This window comes from Gavialis gangeticus, unplaced genomic scaffold (assembly GCF_001723915.1).
Source record: "Gavialis gangeticus isolate Ggan-Ray unplaced genomic scaffold, GavGan_comp1, whole genome shotgun sequence".
In the NCBI taxonomy this organism is placed as follows: Eukaryota; Metazoa; Chordata; order Crocodylia; family Gavialidae; genus Gavialis; species Gavialis gangeticus.
Window position 1 is genome coordinate 71,202,794 of NW_017729022.1, and position 18,183 is coordinate 71,220,976.

The 18,183-nt window shown below is 48.3% G+C and overlaps 1 protein-coding gene across 3 annotated transcripts in view; it reads left to right on the forward strand.

Annotated features, from left to right (window-relative positions):
- LOC109296122 overlaps nucleotides 1-18,183 on the forward strand; it is a 215,534-nt gene that overhangs the window by 58,023 nt on the left and 139,328 nt on the right. For all 3 annotated transcript variants that reach the window (XM_019515354.1, XM_019515355.1, XM_019515357.1), the window contains exon 3: nucleotides 10,142-10,325. In XM_019515354.1, the coding sequence (XP_019370899.1) occupies nucleotides 10,142-10,325 (184 nt within the window). The remainder of the gene's footprint in view (nucleotides 1-10,141; nucleotides 10,326-18,183) is intronic.

Sequence of the window (18,183 nt, forward strand, 5' to 3'; positions counted from 1 at the left end):
GAAAAGGCTGGTGTTGGTTTAAGGACACGGCACTGGCAGACAAGGTCCTTTGGCTCAATCTGGTATCTTTTAGTAGACCAACTGAATAGTTAGAGAAATATATCTTAGCAAGCTTTCAAGTTGAAAAACCCTTTGTCAGGCTAAGGAAGCACCTGCAGTGTGTGTGTGAGTGCTGTTCCTGGATGGAAGGAATAGTAAAGAGGCCAGATTTATGGCATGCAATGCAGGCAAGAAAGCCAGTCAGTGGAAATGGAAATGGAGGCATTGGGGGTGAGGGACAGGCTGTGAGGGGGTGGGGGTGGTGGGAGCAAGGGGGATGTAGCAATGCAGGTAGAAGTGGAGAAGTACCTGGGGAATCAGATGTCCAGCAAGTTGTAATGCAGCCTCCTCCTTTCCCGTAGCCCCAGCCCATACCTCCATGTTCGTCCTGGCATGGAAGCTCAGCAGGGATGTGTTCTTCTGGCTGGTGATGCAGTGAGTGCCCTCTCCAGCTCTGAGGGTGGGGCATTAACTGGTTTAAAAAAACCCAAATGGAAATAGGTGCAAATGGAGTGAGGAGGGTGGCACTCGCTCCATGTGCAGGTGCAGCTTGGGGAACCTCAGCAGCGGGAGGTTCATCTTTAGGAACACCAGCTGCTCCTCCAAACCAGGATCCAATCAGGTGCAGTGGGGTGTCACAACATCCCCAGCAATGCTGAACACCTTCTCGCTCAAAACACTGGTTGGTGAACAGGACAGGTGTTCCTGGACAACTGTGGCCAGATCCTGCCACATCTGGCTGTGGCTTGTCCAGTAGGCCAAAGGGTCACAGTCCAGTGGCTCCACATCTTCAGTGAGATAGGTAGCCACCGAAGCCTCGGCGCTACCTGCCCAAGGCTGGGATCTGGTATGTCTGGACCCCAACATTGAAGCCATGCCCTTGGCCCATGTTGGTAGCGGCTGGCATGGAGGAGACTGGCTGGTGCTGAGTGCTGGCATGGGAAAGTGGATCCCCCTCTTCCACATCCCCTCACCTCTGCCCTTCTGCCTCCCATTGCCTGCATGTCTGGTGACAGTGGCTTGCCCTAGCCAGGAGCATTAATCCTCTGGAACTTCTCCATTTGGTTCTCAAGTTCCCTCACTATGAGGATCACCTGGCTAAAGAGGGCATCACCAGCACTGAGGGCCTTGGTTGTTCTCGTGGAAGGGCTCGAGGACCACCAAGATCTGGGAGATGGTATCCCACTGAGCTCTGTTAAAGGGACCACTGATTCCAATCTTCCTGAGCAAGGCCATCTAATGTTGCTCCACCAGCTTTTCCAGCATCAGGTATGTGGAGTTCCACCGAGTCGCCACATCCTGCATGATTTTGTGCTGCAAGATGCTCAGATCTGCTTGTTTTTCCCACAGCATCTTGCCCCCCTGGTTCCAGCTCCTCCTCTGGCAGTGGGAGGATCATGCTGGGAGATGAAATTGGGGTGGAGGAGACTGTCATTCTGCTGCTGGTGCCTATTTCTGGAGTTAGTGGTGGTTCAGGTGCAGGGATAGGTACTGGCCCCACCTCCTTGCTTCCACTGGCAGCAGAAGACTCATGGCTGCCAGGAAAGAGGATGTGTCTATGTTTGGGGGGTGGGGAAGTGGGAACTTGCAGCTCTAGATCTCCCTCTGCCCCTCTAGCCCATCTCCTTCCCCTGCCAAAAGACCTGACACCTGCCTTTCCAGCGTGCTTTATATTAATCTTTCCTATGTTGGAAAATGTGTCTCTGTGTGTAACTAACTAATTGTATATATTGTCATCTTCTTCTCTGATGTATGACTGTATCTGACTTCTTCTGTGCTGTGTTTATTGTTGTGTGTGTACCTAAAATAATATCTCTTATCATTATCATTATCCTTCATCTTTGTCTTCATCTTTGTCTTCTCTCTGACTTCTGTGTTGTCTGTAGTCTGATTGTAACTATAACTAATAATAATTATATATAATCTGATCTCTTCTTCTTCTATGACTCTCTGACTTCTGTGTTGTGTTAATCTGAATCTATCTGACTTCTGTGTTGTGTTGTCTTTAGTCTGTATGTAACTATAGCTAATATTAATAACTATATATAAACTTAATAACTATATATAATCTCTTCTTCTTCTGTGAATGTCTGACTTCTTCTGTGTTGTAATAATATCTGACTTCCTCTTCTGTGATGTATGTGCATGAGTGTGTGTAATGTATGTGCTTCCCTGCACAATGGTGGATCACACTGCCACGGAAAACACAGCTTTCTTTTTTAAAAGTGTTGCCTCCCCCCTGAACAAATATAAATTGAAAGAAATTGGATTGGATAGGGATAAGTAGAGGGATTCTAGTTAGTAAGCTATATCCAATCCTTTCCAAGAACAAAAAGTAGCAGGAGACTGACTAGGTAGGAAGCCAAACCAGTCCAGTACCTTTCAGACACCGTTGCTCAGGCAGAAATGGCTCACAAAAGGCACAGAAAGCCTGCAGACAGAGGCTTATCTGCTGTTTCTACATCCCTCCCCAAGAGCACTGTGATTGGAAGGGGACTCAGGGAAAGATCATAGTCACTGGCCAGCTACAGATGTCAGTCTTTCCCACCCCTGCTCCCCCTCCCTCTTCTTAGTTTCTATTCCCCTGAAAAACTGCCATCTGAATCTCCAAATATTTTCTGAATCATTTCCAAATCAATTCAGAACCTCTAAATTGATTCAGAGGTTTTTTGTCTTTTCCCGATTTGATTTGGATTTGGAGATTCGGCCTCTGAATTGGGCCAAATCTTCTCCGAATCAAATCGCAGACTGAAGCTTCACACAGCCCTATTGTATAACACAGGGAAGCCATTTATTTTAAACTTTGATTTTTAACCTGACATTTTGCCTTTTTAAGTAACAGGGCTACAAGTGCTGATACCGCTCTGTCTGGGGTATGTGGAGTTATTCTGAGATGGGAAGTAATGTGAAGAGAGCTTCTGTCTGGAGTTCATGCATGACAAGCTGTGTTTAATAAATGCTAACTAAAATCCTAAATTATATGTGAAATACTTGAAGTCAATGGGATATGTTACTGTGATGTTACTGCTTAGGTTTGAGCATCTTATTCTATCCCTTATTTCTCAGATTGCCTGTCTAGGGACTCCAGCAATATATTCTGACTCTCGCCTGTCACGTCTTGATTACTTTTGATGTTATCAATTGGGAGGTGTTACTTCCAAAGTAGAATGTTGACAGTCTACGTAGTTTTTTATCTGTGTTATTACCTCTCTGGTGTCTCTCTCAGACAACATCCAAAATTTAGGCCATCAGTTGAATCAGAGTCTTATTTGAGTTGAACAATTCTCTTTATTATTTTTATTAATTTTTTATTTTATTTATTTATTTATTTTTAATTATTCCCTCAATCTACAGTCAAGATCTTGTCTTACTAAGTCTCTTGGGACCCTCCCACTTCTTTAAGGGTGAGGGGACAACCATCACTCAGGCTCTTTCTCTCCTCAAACACCCCTATATCAAGCTCAGTCCCACTCAATATCCAAACAAATGAAAAAAGGCAAAACCATACACTCAGCTTTTGTTGTGACCTGAATAGTGGTCACTGTTCCTTCCTTCTTGCTGTTTTGGCCAACACTCCTTTCCCTTGCATAGAACTCTCTCTCTCTCTCTCTCTCTCTCTCTCTCTCTTTTATTTTTAAACAAACTTGCTCACTGGGGTCCAGTCAAGTCTTCTTCTTTGTTCAGGACTGGCTCCAGGGGCTCTCCAGTCCCTGCAGCACTCTCCAGCTTCTCCTTTTCGGAGCCGTTCCTCACTCTGGATTCCCTCTGCGTGCCGCGCCACCCCTTCTGGGGTTTTTCAATCTTAAAGGAGCAGCAGCTCCAGAAACGGCATTCTCCCACTGTCCTTGTGTCCTTTTGCCATTCAATCTCTTTCCCTATTTTATTTATTGTCAGTCCCTCTTCACAGTTATGGATGCAGAGGCCCATGCAAAATTAGTGCAAGCTCATGGCTCTGGGTCAGAAGTCCATCAAAAGCCAAAATGTTTTCCATCAGCAAATAGTATAAGGGAGAAATAGAAACATGTCCAATAAGGAGACTGAAATTAGACACAGACTATGCAGGCAGGCAGTGCTAGCGGGAGCAGCTTGGGGAACAGCCAGATGAGCCCCGGCTTGAGCCAACAGCCCCAGGAGAAACCATGGCTTGTCCAGCTGCTCCCTCCTCCCCTCACAGAATGATCAGGGAGCTGGGGGATTAAACAGGGAACTGGGGAATCAAACTGGGAGCTGGGGGGAAGCCCCTGTTCATTCCTGTAGCCTCTGGTCATTCCCTCCAGCTCTGGTTTGATTCCCCAGTTCCCAGTTTGATCCCCAGGCTCCCAATCATTCCCTCATCTCCCTGATCATTCCCCCCAGCCCCTGTGGCTTCTCTCAGGGCTGCCATCACTGCCTGCCTCACTGCAGCTTGAGCTGGCAGCCCTGGGAGAAGCCATGGCATCTGGGGGGAATGATCGGGGAGTGGGGGGATGATTGGGAGCTGAGGGGGAATGATCGGGGGCTGGGGGAATGAACAGGGGCTTCTCTCCAGTTCAATCCCTCTGTTCTGGTTTGATCCCCCAGCGCCCCGATCATTCCCTGAGCTCCCTGATCATTCCCCCTAGCTCCCATGGCTTCTCCCAGGGCTGCTAGCACTTCCTGCCTCATCCTGATGTAGAGCAGCTGGGGGAGCAGCTGGACAAGCTGTGGCTTGTCCTGGGGCTCCCAGCTCAAGCTGGGGCTTGTCTGGTTGCTCCCCCAGCTGCTCTCACCAGCACTACCTACTAGTTCCTTCCTGTACAGTCTATAGCTGAATCTCCAAATCTCTCTGAATCAATTCGGAGGCTTCTGAATCGATTTGGAGCGATTAATGGGTCTCTTGATTCGATTTGGATTTGGAGATTTGGCCAACGAATTCGGCTGAATCTTCTCTGAATCAGTTTCACTACCAAAGTTTCACACAGCCCTACTAAATACCTGTCTGGATCTAAATCATAGTCCTCATGCCTGAGTCCTAGGGAAACATTCACTTGTAAAATCCACAACATTTTTTGAGGTAGGGGAAATACTGGCAATTACATGTACCAAATTAGAGCAATTGGATTAAGTACAGACAGCCAAAAAGCCTGAGGCTGAATTGATTCAGTCTTTGCAGGTTAGTCTAAACTGCAGAGATAAAACTGAAAAGCAAGTGAACAAACATTCACTTTTGATTCAGGAAATGCAGCCACATGCCTGCAGTGGCTCAGGTTAGAAGCTGGATGAGGGTGCTAGAGCATGTCTCCTAGCCTGCCAGCCACTGCCAAAGGGAAGGGAAGAGAGAAGCCCTCCTAGACTTTTTCCCCCTCCCTGCTTGAGCAGATGGGGCATGGCCAGGCCCAGCCTGGGGCTAGCACAGCTGAGGCCAGGGGGAGGGGCGCTTTAAACCCCCCACCATGGCCCACTTGCCACGTTTGGGTCTGCTGCAGGGCTTGAGTGGGGAGCGGGGTGTGAGGGGCGACGTAAAGGGGCAACAGCCTAGGAGGGACTACCTCAGCCAGGCAAATCCTAGCTGACAGCCTGGTATCCATTTATGCTTTGCCATAGGGATCACCACTTCTGGCCACTTTATGTGGGCCACTTCATGTGGGCTATGCTTCACAGCAGAGGGACAGTGTAAGCAGGGAGAGTCTAGCCCTGTCTTTCCTACTCTTCTCCATGGTCAAGTCCTTTCTTAGGAACAATCCTGATGCAACTTGCAGGAAGACTTATCTCAGGCCATTTTTTCAACAATGGTTAGAGATTTTTTTCCTCTCACTGCAGCAGGCTTCAGCAGGCTTTATGACTAGATGAGATTTGAAAGGACTAGTTTATTACACCCTGACCAGTGAGTTTATTACTTACAAGTTAAACAGAAGACAGCCAAAGTTCCTCTTGAAACCCACGGGAAGAGCCAGGTCCACCTGCTTGTCCAGCTGGGTAGGGGAGGGGTGGCTGTGGCTGTGGGCACATGAGCTCCTGTGGTGGGGAGCTGCTGGCCTCCAGACTGTGGTCATAGAAGCCAAAGCCTTCCCGATGACACCAGTGCTGCAGTCTTTGTTTGACTACCTGGATCCTCCTCTCCCTCCTCAGCCCGTAGCCTGAGACTGGGAGGATCGAAGAAAACACCACCTGTGCCCCCAGACCCTTTAGCCCTGCACCCAAATCCCTGTAGCACCTCATGACCTGGCTCGGAGCACTCTGAGCTGTGTCATTGGTGCCCACATGGATGAGGAGCATGGGATAGTGGTCTGTGGGCTGGAGGAGTTTAGGGATCTTCTCTGCAATGTCTTGGATGCGGGCCCCCAGGAAGCAGCAAACTTCCCGGGCTAAGGGGTCGGCATATTACCTCCTCAGTCCCCCTCAGGATGGAGTCTCCCATGACAAAGACTTTACGTTTGGTCTTGGGGAGAGTGGGGACAGTAGCTACAGTGTCCTCTGTGTTGCCTGCGGGAGCTGGCAACTCAGCAGGCTCTGCTGGGGCTGCAAGAGGGTCATACCTGTTGCAAAGCTCCAGTGGGGCAGGGGCCTTGGTGCGGTGGGCCCTGGGGCCCTTGACCACCTTGGTCCAACCCTGTGGCTGGATAGAAGGGGAGGTCCCCGGGTCCTCCCTTGTCCTGGAGGGAGACCGTGGTCTCCGTCTGGGTCGCGGTCTCTGAGGTGCCAGAGGGGGGCACTGCAGACCCCGAGGGGACCCTTGGGGTGCGGTACATGCCCATCTGTGTCATGCCGCTGGTGGACTGGCTACGGCTGGGACTGCTTACTCTGGGGGGCTCACAGGCAGGGCCTCGGGCCCTTCCACTCGCCCTCCTGCATGAACTCCCACGCTAAATCATGTGCTGGGCCCAGGAACGTGCCTGTTTGCACGGCCTGTTCACGAGGCTCAGTTGTGCGGCTCCCTGCAGGGCTGAGCGAAGTAGGAGCTGTGGGGGGCGTGACCCTCCTCGGCCCACTTAGCCTGCTCTCAGCTGACTAGATCCCTCCCTCCATGGGCCCCTGCTTACCTGCTGGCAGGCTGGGGCTTGTCAGGGGTCCTGGGGTCGCTGCTGGGGTCCCTGTGCTCACAGGCGCACAGTGGGCTTACACCTGTGCATCTTGCACTGAAGCCAGGACTCTAATGAGGCTTATGCCATTGCTTGGCCCTTTTTAAACTGCGCGCATGCACAGAACAGCTGGCCGGTGCCTCAGTGCTTTTGGGGGGTTAAGGGGGGTCCCTCCCCTCCACCAAGGGAAGGAACAGGTGGGTGACTTCCATCTAACCTGGCATGTACGACTGCAGGGGGGTCGCATGGCTCCCTGGGGGGCTGGGGCAAGTAGGAGCCAGGGGGCCGTGACCCTCCTCAACCCACTTAGACCGCTCCCAGCTGACTAGATCCCTCCCTCCATGGGCTCCTGCTTACCTGCCAGCAGGCTGGGGATCGTCAGGGGTCCTGTGGTCACTGCTGGGGTCCCCGGGCTCATGGGGGCACAGCGTGCTTACACCCGCGCATCTCACACCAGAGCCAGGACTCTAGTCTGTAGCTTGCTGCGGTAAGGATTAAAAAAAATCTCTAACCACTGTTGAAAAAAATGCCCTGATATTAGTCTTTCTGCAAGTTGCATCAGGATTATTTCTTAGAAAGGGCTTTACTTTGGAGAAGAGTGGAAAAGATAAGGTTAGATCTTCCAGGCAGTCCTCACTGGTTTGGCTAGGGAGCAGAGGGGCAGGGCCAACCCTGCTCTCTGGGGCAGAGAGCACAGCCCAGGGCTGCAAAGCATGCTGGGATGCTGGGGGACTGTGGTTTAACTTGAACCCAGAAGGGGTCTAGGACAGAAGTTTCATAAACCGGCTTGACCTAAATCAGTGAAGTCTGATTGTGACAGGGTGCCTGAAGCACCCTGCCATGACCAGAAGCAGGAAGGACTGTAGGTGGGAAACTTACCTCTGGGAGCTGGAGGAGCCGCGGCAGACCCCAGCACAATTTGGATGGATGGGGATGCTGTCTGGGGCCGTGGCAGATCAAAGGAAACCAAGCAGGGAAGGAAAAGATTGGCACAGGACAAGAACAAAGAGAAAGAAAGAGTTCCATGCCGGTATGCAAAGGAGGAACAGCTGGGTCAGGTAGGCAGCCAATAGGGAACTGCTGCATGGGACCCAGCTGAAGAGAGGGAGATTTAAGGGATGCTGAGGGAGTGTCTTGGGGAAGGCAGAAGAAGAAAGAGAGCAGAGGAAAGAAGGAGACAAGAAGAGAGAGCAAGCAAGCGAAGATGAATAAGTAGAAGCCCCAAGGGTAAGCTCTGACCCTGCTACTTACCAGACGAGGTCCAGCCGAGAGTGGGAGTCAATGAAGGAGCTTGAGTGACTGGTGAGTTGGACTCTGGTGGGTGAAGGGAACCACTCTGGGGACCTAGAAGAGGAGGAACGTGAAGGTGGAGTTACCCTTGCAGAAGGGGGAGGAGAAGAGAGAGAGGACCTCAGCCACAAGAGGGTGATGAGGAAAGAACCAGGGAAAAGGTAGCTGTCTTGGGACCCATGCAGGGAAGAACGGGCCAAGCAGCCACTTAGGCAAGGACAGTAGATAGGATCCTTTGGGTTAAGATAATAATGAACCTTAGTGGGAATCAATATTGCCCAGAACATCAGGTGTGGTGAGGGCACAGTATCTTAAACCAGTTTCAACCATTTTGAAATACAGTTTATGTGTACTGAACTTCTGTTCTGTTACAGGTTTACACCAGATTCTGATCACTTAAACTGATTTATGTATAACTTTTGTCCCTAGCACTGGAGCTTGACTGAAGACTGCTGTTTGCCCTTCTTTTGGGCTCCCAAGCCTGAAAGTGGAGTCATTAGCTAAGACCTCTATGCCTGCATGGTGTTATATACCAACATTGGACACAATGGGCATATCCAGACAAGGGTGCATGTGCAGCAGCTCACATTTCCCATGGGACAGATAGCAGTGGCACATATTTATCCCACCTGTCCTGGCCCTAGCGGTCCTGGGGGCCTCCTGGGGCAGCAGTGGTACTGATCCAGTCACTTGGAGTCTGGCCAGTAGCCAGAATGTGGCTGTGGCCAGCCATGCTCCATTTCTGGTGGCACATGTTGCTGCTGCATGCACCATGCCACTTTTTCAGTGGTGGTTATTTTTGGCAGTGGGATCTCCTGGTGTCAAACTTTGGCACTGCACTGCAAATTAGAATGGGTGAACGTGAATGTGTACTGTATACAGTTTGTGGCACCTCAAGCAGCTTTGGGCCTCTGCAAACCAAATGTGCATGTTTGTCTGGACATGCCCCATCTGGGTATGGGGTTGTGCACCAGATTCATGGACTTGAGCTCTTCTGCTTAGTGGAATGAGAGGCTAGGAAGAAAGGTCAGTGTCAGAATCCATCCTGAATGGCTTGCTATGACCTCCCATGCTATAAGCCCGGGGTGCTCAACCCCCAGCTTGTGAAGGCATGTCATCCAACCTGCAGGGTTCCTTATGGATCATAAAATTTGGCAGTGGGGGAGCAGTGGCCACTGATTGCCGCTCCTCTGCTATCAAATTTTCAGACAGGGGGAGTCCTGTGAATCTGATAGCATGGGTCTGCATCCTAGATTGAGTGTGTGGGGTTGATTAGGGCAGCAAGAGGCCAAGCAGGGCAGTATGGAGTGGCATGGAGCCAACTGGGGCACCACAGAGTTAAGCAGAGCTGAGCTGGACTGCATGGGACTGTGTAGGGCCGAGTGGAGTTCTTCGAGGTCAATCAGAGCAGCATGGGGCTCAGTACTGACTCACGGACCAGCCCTACGCCACTTATCTGGCCTATGGAGCCAAAAGATTGAGCACCACTGATATAAGCTAAAAAATGAGAAAATGCATACAACCCCTCTCCAAACACAAAACACAAAAATCAAAACAACACCCCCACAGTGTATCAAGCCAGCACATGGTTTTATTTTCTGTAGAGACAGATTCTTTGTTTTTATGTCCTCAGAATTTAAAGAATGGAAGACAGCTATAGGAAACTGGTGCTACATGCACCCCTTTGTGTGTTGTCATTGGCTAAATGAACTTAATAGCTGTGACTCTTGCACACAGAATATCATTGGATTCTCACTCTTACTTTTTTCCCCCAGTGTAAGCACCACCATAAGGGACCTTCATTACCATGCCCCAGGTTTACAGCTCATATGAAGATCTCACCTGGTACTCGTGAGTCAACCTATATGCTTGGTACCACATTCCAGGATCTTCCTGTCAAAGAGATTAATCAAAACAGGGAAATTATTTCTACTCAGAGATGCCCATGGAAAAAATCAGGTAAAAATATTTGTGCTTTCAATATTTTATAAGGAATCTTCTGAAACATGGAAGTTGTCAGCAATATAAAAAGCATTTCTATTTGTTTCCAAGGGTCTAATGGAGAATATGCAGGTTTAGCAGAGTTAAGAAGGCTAACCAAAGCAAAATGGCATCTTTCAAAAAATGGAAAGCAGGAAAGTGCACAAACTCTGGCAGATCAAATAGAAAAGCAAAATAAGGCAGGCCGAAAAAAGAATTTGAGGAGGATCTTGCAGAAGATGCTGAAATTTATAATAAAAACTTTTAAAAATACATCAGAAAGAGGAAGCCAGCTAGAGAATTGGTTGGACTATTAGATGATCAAGGAGTAAAAGGTGAACTCAGGGATGATAAGGCCATAGCAGAGAACTAAATGAATTATTTGCATGTCTTTTACTTTAGAGGATATTAGGGGGATTCCCACACCAGATCATCCCTTCCTAACAGATATGTCTAAATATTGCATGTTCACTGAAGTGAAAACAGGAGGTTTTAGAAAAAAATCGATAATATAAACATGATTAAGTCACTAGGATCAGATGGTATTCACCTGAGAGTTCTGAAGGAACTGAAATGTGAAATCATAGAACTGTTGGTAACAGTATTTAGCTTGTCATTACAAACAGCCTCTGTGCCAAAGGACTGGTGAGTTGCAAACATAATACTCTTCTTCAAAAAGGGCTCCAGAAATGATCCTAGGACTTACAGGCTGCTGAGTCTCACTTCTATCCCAGGCAAGTTAGTAGGAGCCATCAAGTGAAATCATCAGTCACAAGGGTAAATATGATATGTTGGACAAAAAATCACCATGGTTTCTTTGGTGGGAAATCCTGTCTCACCAATCTGCTGGGGTAAAAAGCATGTGGATAAGGAGGAAGCAGTGGATTTAGTCCCTTTGGATTTTTGAAGAGCTTTTGAAAAGGTCCCTCACCAAAAGCACTTTACAACAAGTTGCCATACAACTGAAGATAAAGTTCCCATGTGGATAAAGAGCTGCTTAAAAGATAAGAAGCTAAGGTAGGGCTAAATGGTCACTTTTCAGATGGAAAAAGGTCAATAATTGGGTCCCTCAGGGATCTTTGCTGGGTCTAGTTTTGTTCAATGTTTTCATAAATGACTTGGATAAAGGAGCGTACAGTGAAATCTCAAAGTTTGCAGATGTTACTAAAATATTTTGAGTAGTCAAATCCAAGCTGACGGTGAGGAGGTACGCAAAGGTCTGACAATGTTGAGTGGGCAAAAAGTGGCAGATGAACTTCAAGGTTGACAAGTGCAAGGTAATGCATATGGGCAAAAATAACTTCAACTTTATGTACATAGTGGTATGTCCTGAACTACCTGGAATGACTCAGGAAAGAGACCTTGAAGTTATTGTAGTTTTCTCAAAACATCAGCTCAATGCACAGCAGCGACCAAAAAAAAAAGCCCAAAATTGTAGAGGTGCACTGATATATTGATCCATATTGGATCAACACCGATAAAAGGAAAATTGACATTATTGGCAATCAGCTATTTTTTGCTGGTGTAGCCGATAATGTCACCGATCAATGCCATGTGCATGTGCACAGTCGCAGCATACATGCAACCAGGAATGCAGCTGGGCACCTTGGAAAGCAGTGTCTGGCCTGTGGCAGGGCACTGTTTGTGCCTGCCACTTTAAGGGCCAGAAGACAGCAGCCGGAAGGTGCCTGATTAGGGCAGCCATTTTAGATTCAGGGCTGCCCATATAAACAGGGCATTTTGCTGCTGGGAGGCCAGGCAACAACATTGCCTGGCTGCAGGTATCATCTGGAGGTAAAGGAGGAGCTGTAGGGGATGGTCAGGAGGCTCCTGGTCCTGGGCATGACCTAAAACTGCACCCTGCCAGGAGTGGGGGCCTGGTGGGGCTCTCAGTGGCGTGGGAGCTGCCAGGAAATACCAGGCCACTTACCACCCTGGTGAAAGGTGGGTTGGGGCACCTTAACCCCTTGCCCCCACAACCAGGTGGGTTACTGCCTTTGTAGGGTCTAGAAGGTGGACCCCAGGGAGAGAGAGAGTCAGGCCATAGACTCTTAACCTGTCTTGACATCCCCTGACTGGTCCAAGCAGGAGCCAGGACTGGAAGGGTCAAAGGGCCAGGGGCCCACCATGAGGAACGCCCAAGAGCTGAGGGCCTGGGGTTCTGACTGGCTTGGAGGTGGGCCAGGGCTAGTAGTCAAAGGTCCTGGGGGGACCACACCCATAAGGGGGAGCAGCTCAGGGAGCTATGCAGCTGGGAATGAAGGAAGAATGGGCTGCCTGAATGGAGAGATCTAAGTGGGGTCCAACGAGTAGGATTCTGGGGCCCAGTGTGGGGCCGGTGATATGGATAACATCTGGATGCCATCTGTGAGGGTTGGGCTGTGGTGTAGGGGAGGAACGGAGCCACAGATAGTGTCCCCTGGCATCGGGGCAAGAAATGGGCAGCCTCCTGCCTAATTAACATCAATTAACATCAATTAATTAATTAACAACAAGGTGTGGTGGGTGAGAAGGTGGGCGGTTAGCCCAGAAACAGGTGGGTGGGCCACAGGGAAATCGGCGCTGAGAAGGCCCCCTGTTACAGGCTGGTGAATCTGGGGTGGGGTGGGGAATGGGCATGGTAGGGGGAGATTGAGGCCCCCACAGTGAGGGAGGAAGTGGGGCTGGGGCAGGGGAAGGGGCAGAAGCAGGTACTGCACTTCCCAGCCAGGGTGGGGCACAGGATGGAGCTACAGGTGGCTTGTCTGGTGGGTGGGGAGGGGGGGGGCAGCTCCCTGCTGTTGCATACCTCTCTGGGGGAGGCATGGAGTGGGCATATGTCCCCTGGATTTGTGTGGGGCAAGGGTGGGCTGCCCACTGTGGGCTTGGGGCCAGGGGCTGTGCTGGCCTTTTCCCAGTAGGTAGGCTGGGCTGGGGTTGCGCTTGAAGTGGGTGAGGGGGGTGGTGGCGGTGCTGGGAGAGGGGGGGATATGGGGTAGGATAGAACCACTCCAAAGTTTGCCATAATCCCCCTGTAGCCACCCCTCTCAGTGCTGCTGCTGTATGCCCCGCCCCTGCCCACCATGATATATTGGTACACCTCTACAATTTTTGGCTTTTTTTGTCACTGCTGTGCATTGAGCTGATGTTTTTAGAAATCTATCTACAATGACTCCAAGGTCTCTTTCCTGAGTCTTTACAGGTAGTTCAGAGCATATGACTGTGTACATAAAGTTGAAGTTATTTTTGCCCATCTGCATTACCTTGCACTTGTCAACCTTGAAGTTCATCTGCCAGTTTTTGGTCACTCAACATTGTTGGACCTTTGTGCAGCTCCTCCCCATCAGGTTGGATTTGACTAGGACATCAGTATGTAAAGCAGAAGGCTGAGGTGGTTATGACAGAGGTCTATGGAAGCATATAGGGTGTGGTTAAAGTGAATAGGGAACTGTTATTTATCAAGTCCCAGAGTACAAGAACTAGGGGACAGCCATTGAAATTAAGAGATGAATTTAAAACGAACAGGAGGAAGTACTGTTTTATGCAGAGAGTAGTTAACTTGCTGAACTTGTTGCCACAGGAGGTTTTAGAGGCAGATAGTATAGCCAGATTAAAAAATGGACTAGAGAAGTTAATGGAAGACAGGTTCATTAATATCTATTAAACAGCCCAGGAATGTATCCTTGGACATCCCTAAACCAATGATGGTGGATGCCAAGGAAGGTTTGACAGGAGATGATTACTCTAGATATGCCCTGTTCATATGGTCACAAGTGATACCTTGTGCTGCTGCTAGTTGTCCCCAGGGAATGCCTGTGCCATGAGCTGTGTGGCATGTGGCAGTTTACCCCGGGTGGGGTAGGGGAGGCTGGGGCCAGCACTGAGCTTGCCCCAGCAGCCTTACCTGGGATCCTGGGGCTTTCTGGAGCTGCAGCACTGGCAATCCTGCTGCTCGGAGCCTGGCCAGCAGCCAGAGCATAGCTTTGGCCAGCCAGGCTCTGGCTTTGAGAGGCACACATTGCCCCGTGTGCGCTGCTCCGTTTTTTGGGGGGGGGTTTTGGTGTGGGTTTTTTTGACCCCTGGCTGCTCCTTTGAAGTGCAGAGAACAGCTGAATATGTGGTGTGTGGCTTTGCAGACGTGTCTGCAGCATCACATACTGCCGCGGCCTTAAGTTTTAAGACCTGAAGAGACATGCAGTCTAGATTTCAGGGGATGGAGATTTCTCTGTACCCCAAGGCAGCCTCTTCCAATGATTAGAGCATCCTCACCATTAGAAATCTGTGCTGTATTTCCAATTCAGGCTTATTTAACTTTGACTTGCAGCCATTGGATCTCATTATGCAACAAAAACCCAGTATTTGTTGACCCAATTTCTAGTTGATGTTTTTCAGATGTACGTATCAGCCTTTTTGAACTGTTTTTCTTGTCCTATAATATATCAGGTCAATTTGCCAGAGGGCTTCTTGCTCTTAATGTTTTCTTTTCTCCATAAGTTTGCATGACTTTGATATAAAGTTGCACTTGCTTCTGGATAAGTTGCAAGTGCACCGGAAACATGTCATACTGATTTTCATGAATACTATAGTCTATGTCTTGGAAAGAGCCATGACGACACCTTGGCATGCAGGATCTACTTAAGAATATTGCCTTGAGTTGTTAGGAATCAGCAGGAGGGATTGTGTAACCTTTTAGTTGTCTCTAAAAAGCAGAAGGTCCAGTTTGTTCCTTCCCAGTAGTTTAGGGTCAAATGTTTACTCAGCAGGAAGTAAGACATTTTCTCTATAGTCTTCAGCTTCAAAGGAAAATTGGTGTGAGGCCAAATGCCAAGTGCTTTGGAAATTCTTCCCTATGGACTAGGGGCTACAGTTTATCCCAAACGATTGCTAAGGAAGGGCACAGATTCATCATGGGGAGTCTTGATTTAAGAAGCTTGTATTTAAGAACTGTCTCAGATTCTTCAAATTTAAGTGGAAGTGTATTTTACAATAGATGGTTTGATAATACAAGGTGAATATAGGCAGCTTCTACATTAAGGATATTTAGATGCCTTTTGAGAGAGAGTTTACTTTTTATATTTAACTGACTAGGAAATCTGAATTTTTTCTGAAATGTATTTTGAAAGCTACAGACCAAATATTACATCAGCATATTACTATAGTCATATGTGTAAAAATTAAAATATGCCTTCTGTGTTTGAAAATATGTTGCAAAAACATTCTGTAGTAGAATGTTACTCCATGTGTTAAAATGCTCCCTGACTGTGTGTGTGTCTACATGTGTGTGTAAAATGCCGAAGTAACCATGCATCAATAAGGGAAGACTCTCATATAAGCAGTTAGATACACAAATCCATTACTCTATTTTGAATATTTGTAAAATATATGTTTAAAATTTGTATATAGTCCTCCTTGTAAATTTTTAGATGACTAAGATTTTTTTAAAAATTATTGTGTAAGTTACTTAGATGATGTTGTCATGTGAAATAAAGGTTGTATTGATTAATGTATATATAATATACATACTGTTACCTATGCTGCCAATTATGAAAGAGTATAAAAATAGCAGGAAAAAGTAACTGTCATTAAGATTGCTTACCATTATAAATGACTAGAAATGAGATGTTATAGAGTTACCAAACATTAACCATTCAGACTTATATTTTTATGCTAAGGTTTAGACTCAGGCACAGGCAGTGTGGGCAGTGGCTTTCTTTTCTCCCTCTAGTTTCAGTTAAAATGTTTCACTTGTTTTTTTGAGACTGAGGTCAACAAAAATAATATTGTTTTGTCTATGGATGTCGGGCTGTCACAACTTCTGGACAGCTAGGAGCTGCATGCTGTGAGGGCTGCCCTTTGCCCAAGTCCCCCATGCCATGTGGGCAGACCCACACATGCTGTGAGACCTCCCTTCCGCTCCACAGCCACATGCACCATATAAGCAGCCTGCCCTACAGTGCAGGGAGCCCAGCTACTTCCTGGTGCACACACAACACCTCCACAACCTTCTGGCTATGGACATTGTGAAGGCAGCCCACCTGCAGCATGGGCAGGCTGACTCTCTCCTTTGCTGAGTGTGTATCACATGTAGCCTCACCCACTGCACTTCATCGCAGGCACTCTGCTTCCCTCCACCTGCAGCTCCTTGCCCCCATGAGTGGGGCCAGGAACCCAAAGCTTCATGAGGGAGGGAGAGCCCCCAGAGCAATGGGTAGAGTGGCAGCTGGGCAGGAGCTCATGGGCTGCTGGTTGGACAAGCCCTGTTTTTAAGTGTTTCCATGAGAGGCTCTGATGCAGTGGCTCTCGACCTTTTTACACTTGAGTTACCCCTTGTTTGACTCAAGGCCCCCCTCCTTAACTTCTGTGAATTGAGCAGCCTTATTTCAAAACTAACTTATTTATTATAGTGGTTACCTCCTTGTCCCAGGCAGTGGGCATAGGACAGCAGCCAGGCATGAAGGTGCCTAAGCCTTTACTCATCTCCTTAGATGTCTTGACACCCTTCAAAGATCTTGCAGCACTGTAGGGTGCCCTGGTTGAGAATCACTGCCCTCATGCCTCTACGGTTTCAAGCGGGGACTTGAAATTTGGTAGAAGCCCCTAGTGGTGACAGGACTACATGCCTTGAGTCACCCATGTAAAAGTACATCCAAATGTCTCGCACTTATAAGCCCCTGAAAAATCTCAATCTCTACATGCTTAGTAGAGAATTATTATGAATTCTTTGTGGATTCCATTTGCGCTGAGCAAATGGTCCTTCCTTTCACATGTAACTACCTGTCATCAGGCTAGACATGTGTCTTCCCCACAGAATGAATATGATGCAATCAAAGGCTTCAGGGATTAAGCTCTTCCCTGCAGTTACTCTTACAGGTGACAAACATATAGGCTGCTGTGGTACTGTACATAGGAAATGACACCAGAGAGAATGTTTGCCTCTCTGGAATGGATGCTGGAGCTTGGGATTGGAGGAGAACTAGAACTAGGGGTCACAAAATGAAACTTGTAGGTAGTAAGTTTAAAACTAACAAAAGGAAATTCTTTTTCACAGAGGGAGTGTCTACATGAGACGTTTACTGTGCAGTTGCCTAATTAAACGTCTCAGAGTCTACACATGCACCCGTTAGGAAATACAAGATCTACCCTGCTGCAGAGTTTTTTTAAGTGCAGCAGTGCATGTGTAGGCACAGACCTGCTGGCTGGGGCATGAGGGTGCTTTAGTGTGGGGGCTGTCTGATGCCTACCCCATGCTGAAGCACCCTTGTGGCCAGCCAGCACCTCTGCAGCACATTGAGCCCAGCTGGAGCAGCCCTAGGTTGGCAGGCTGACCCCCCCCCTCCCCCTTCCCCCAGGTTTCCTGCAAACCAGAGCTACTCTGACCCAGCTCAATGTGCTGTGGTCCAGGCACACATGCAGATGTGCACCTGACAGCAATAAGCTCTAGAGTGAGAAGATCCAATGCTTATTGCTACATGTTAATAGGCATGTGCAGACACACTCACAGTGTGTAATTAAAATGTGTAACTTGTTGCCCCCAGATGTGGAAGCTGACAGTTTAGCCAGATTCAAAAAAGAGGTAGCACAAATTCTTGGAGGAAAGGAGCATCAGTAGCTGTTGAGCATGGGAGTTAGGGATACAGACCCTGAACTAGAACTTCCTAGACCTTAAATCAGGGGTGGGCAAAATATGGCCCTTAGGCCTGATCCAGCATGCCAAGCTACTCTACCCAGCCTGTAGGACCCCTAACAAAATTAGAAAATTATTATCTTCCTGTGGCTGCCTGTCATAGATGACAAGGCACCAGCAGCAGCAGGACCCAGGAGATGTTGGCAGCAGGACCCAGCGCCCCCCCACCCCACC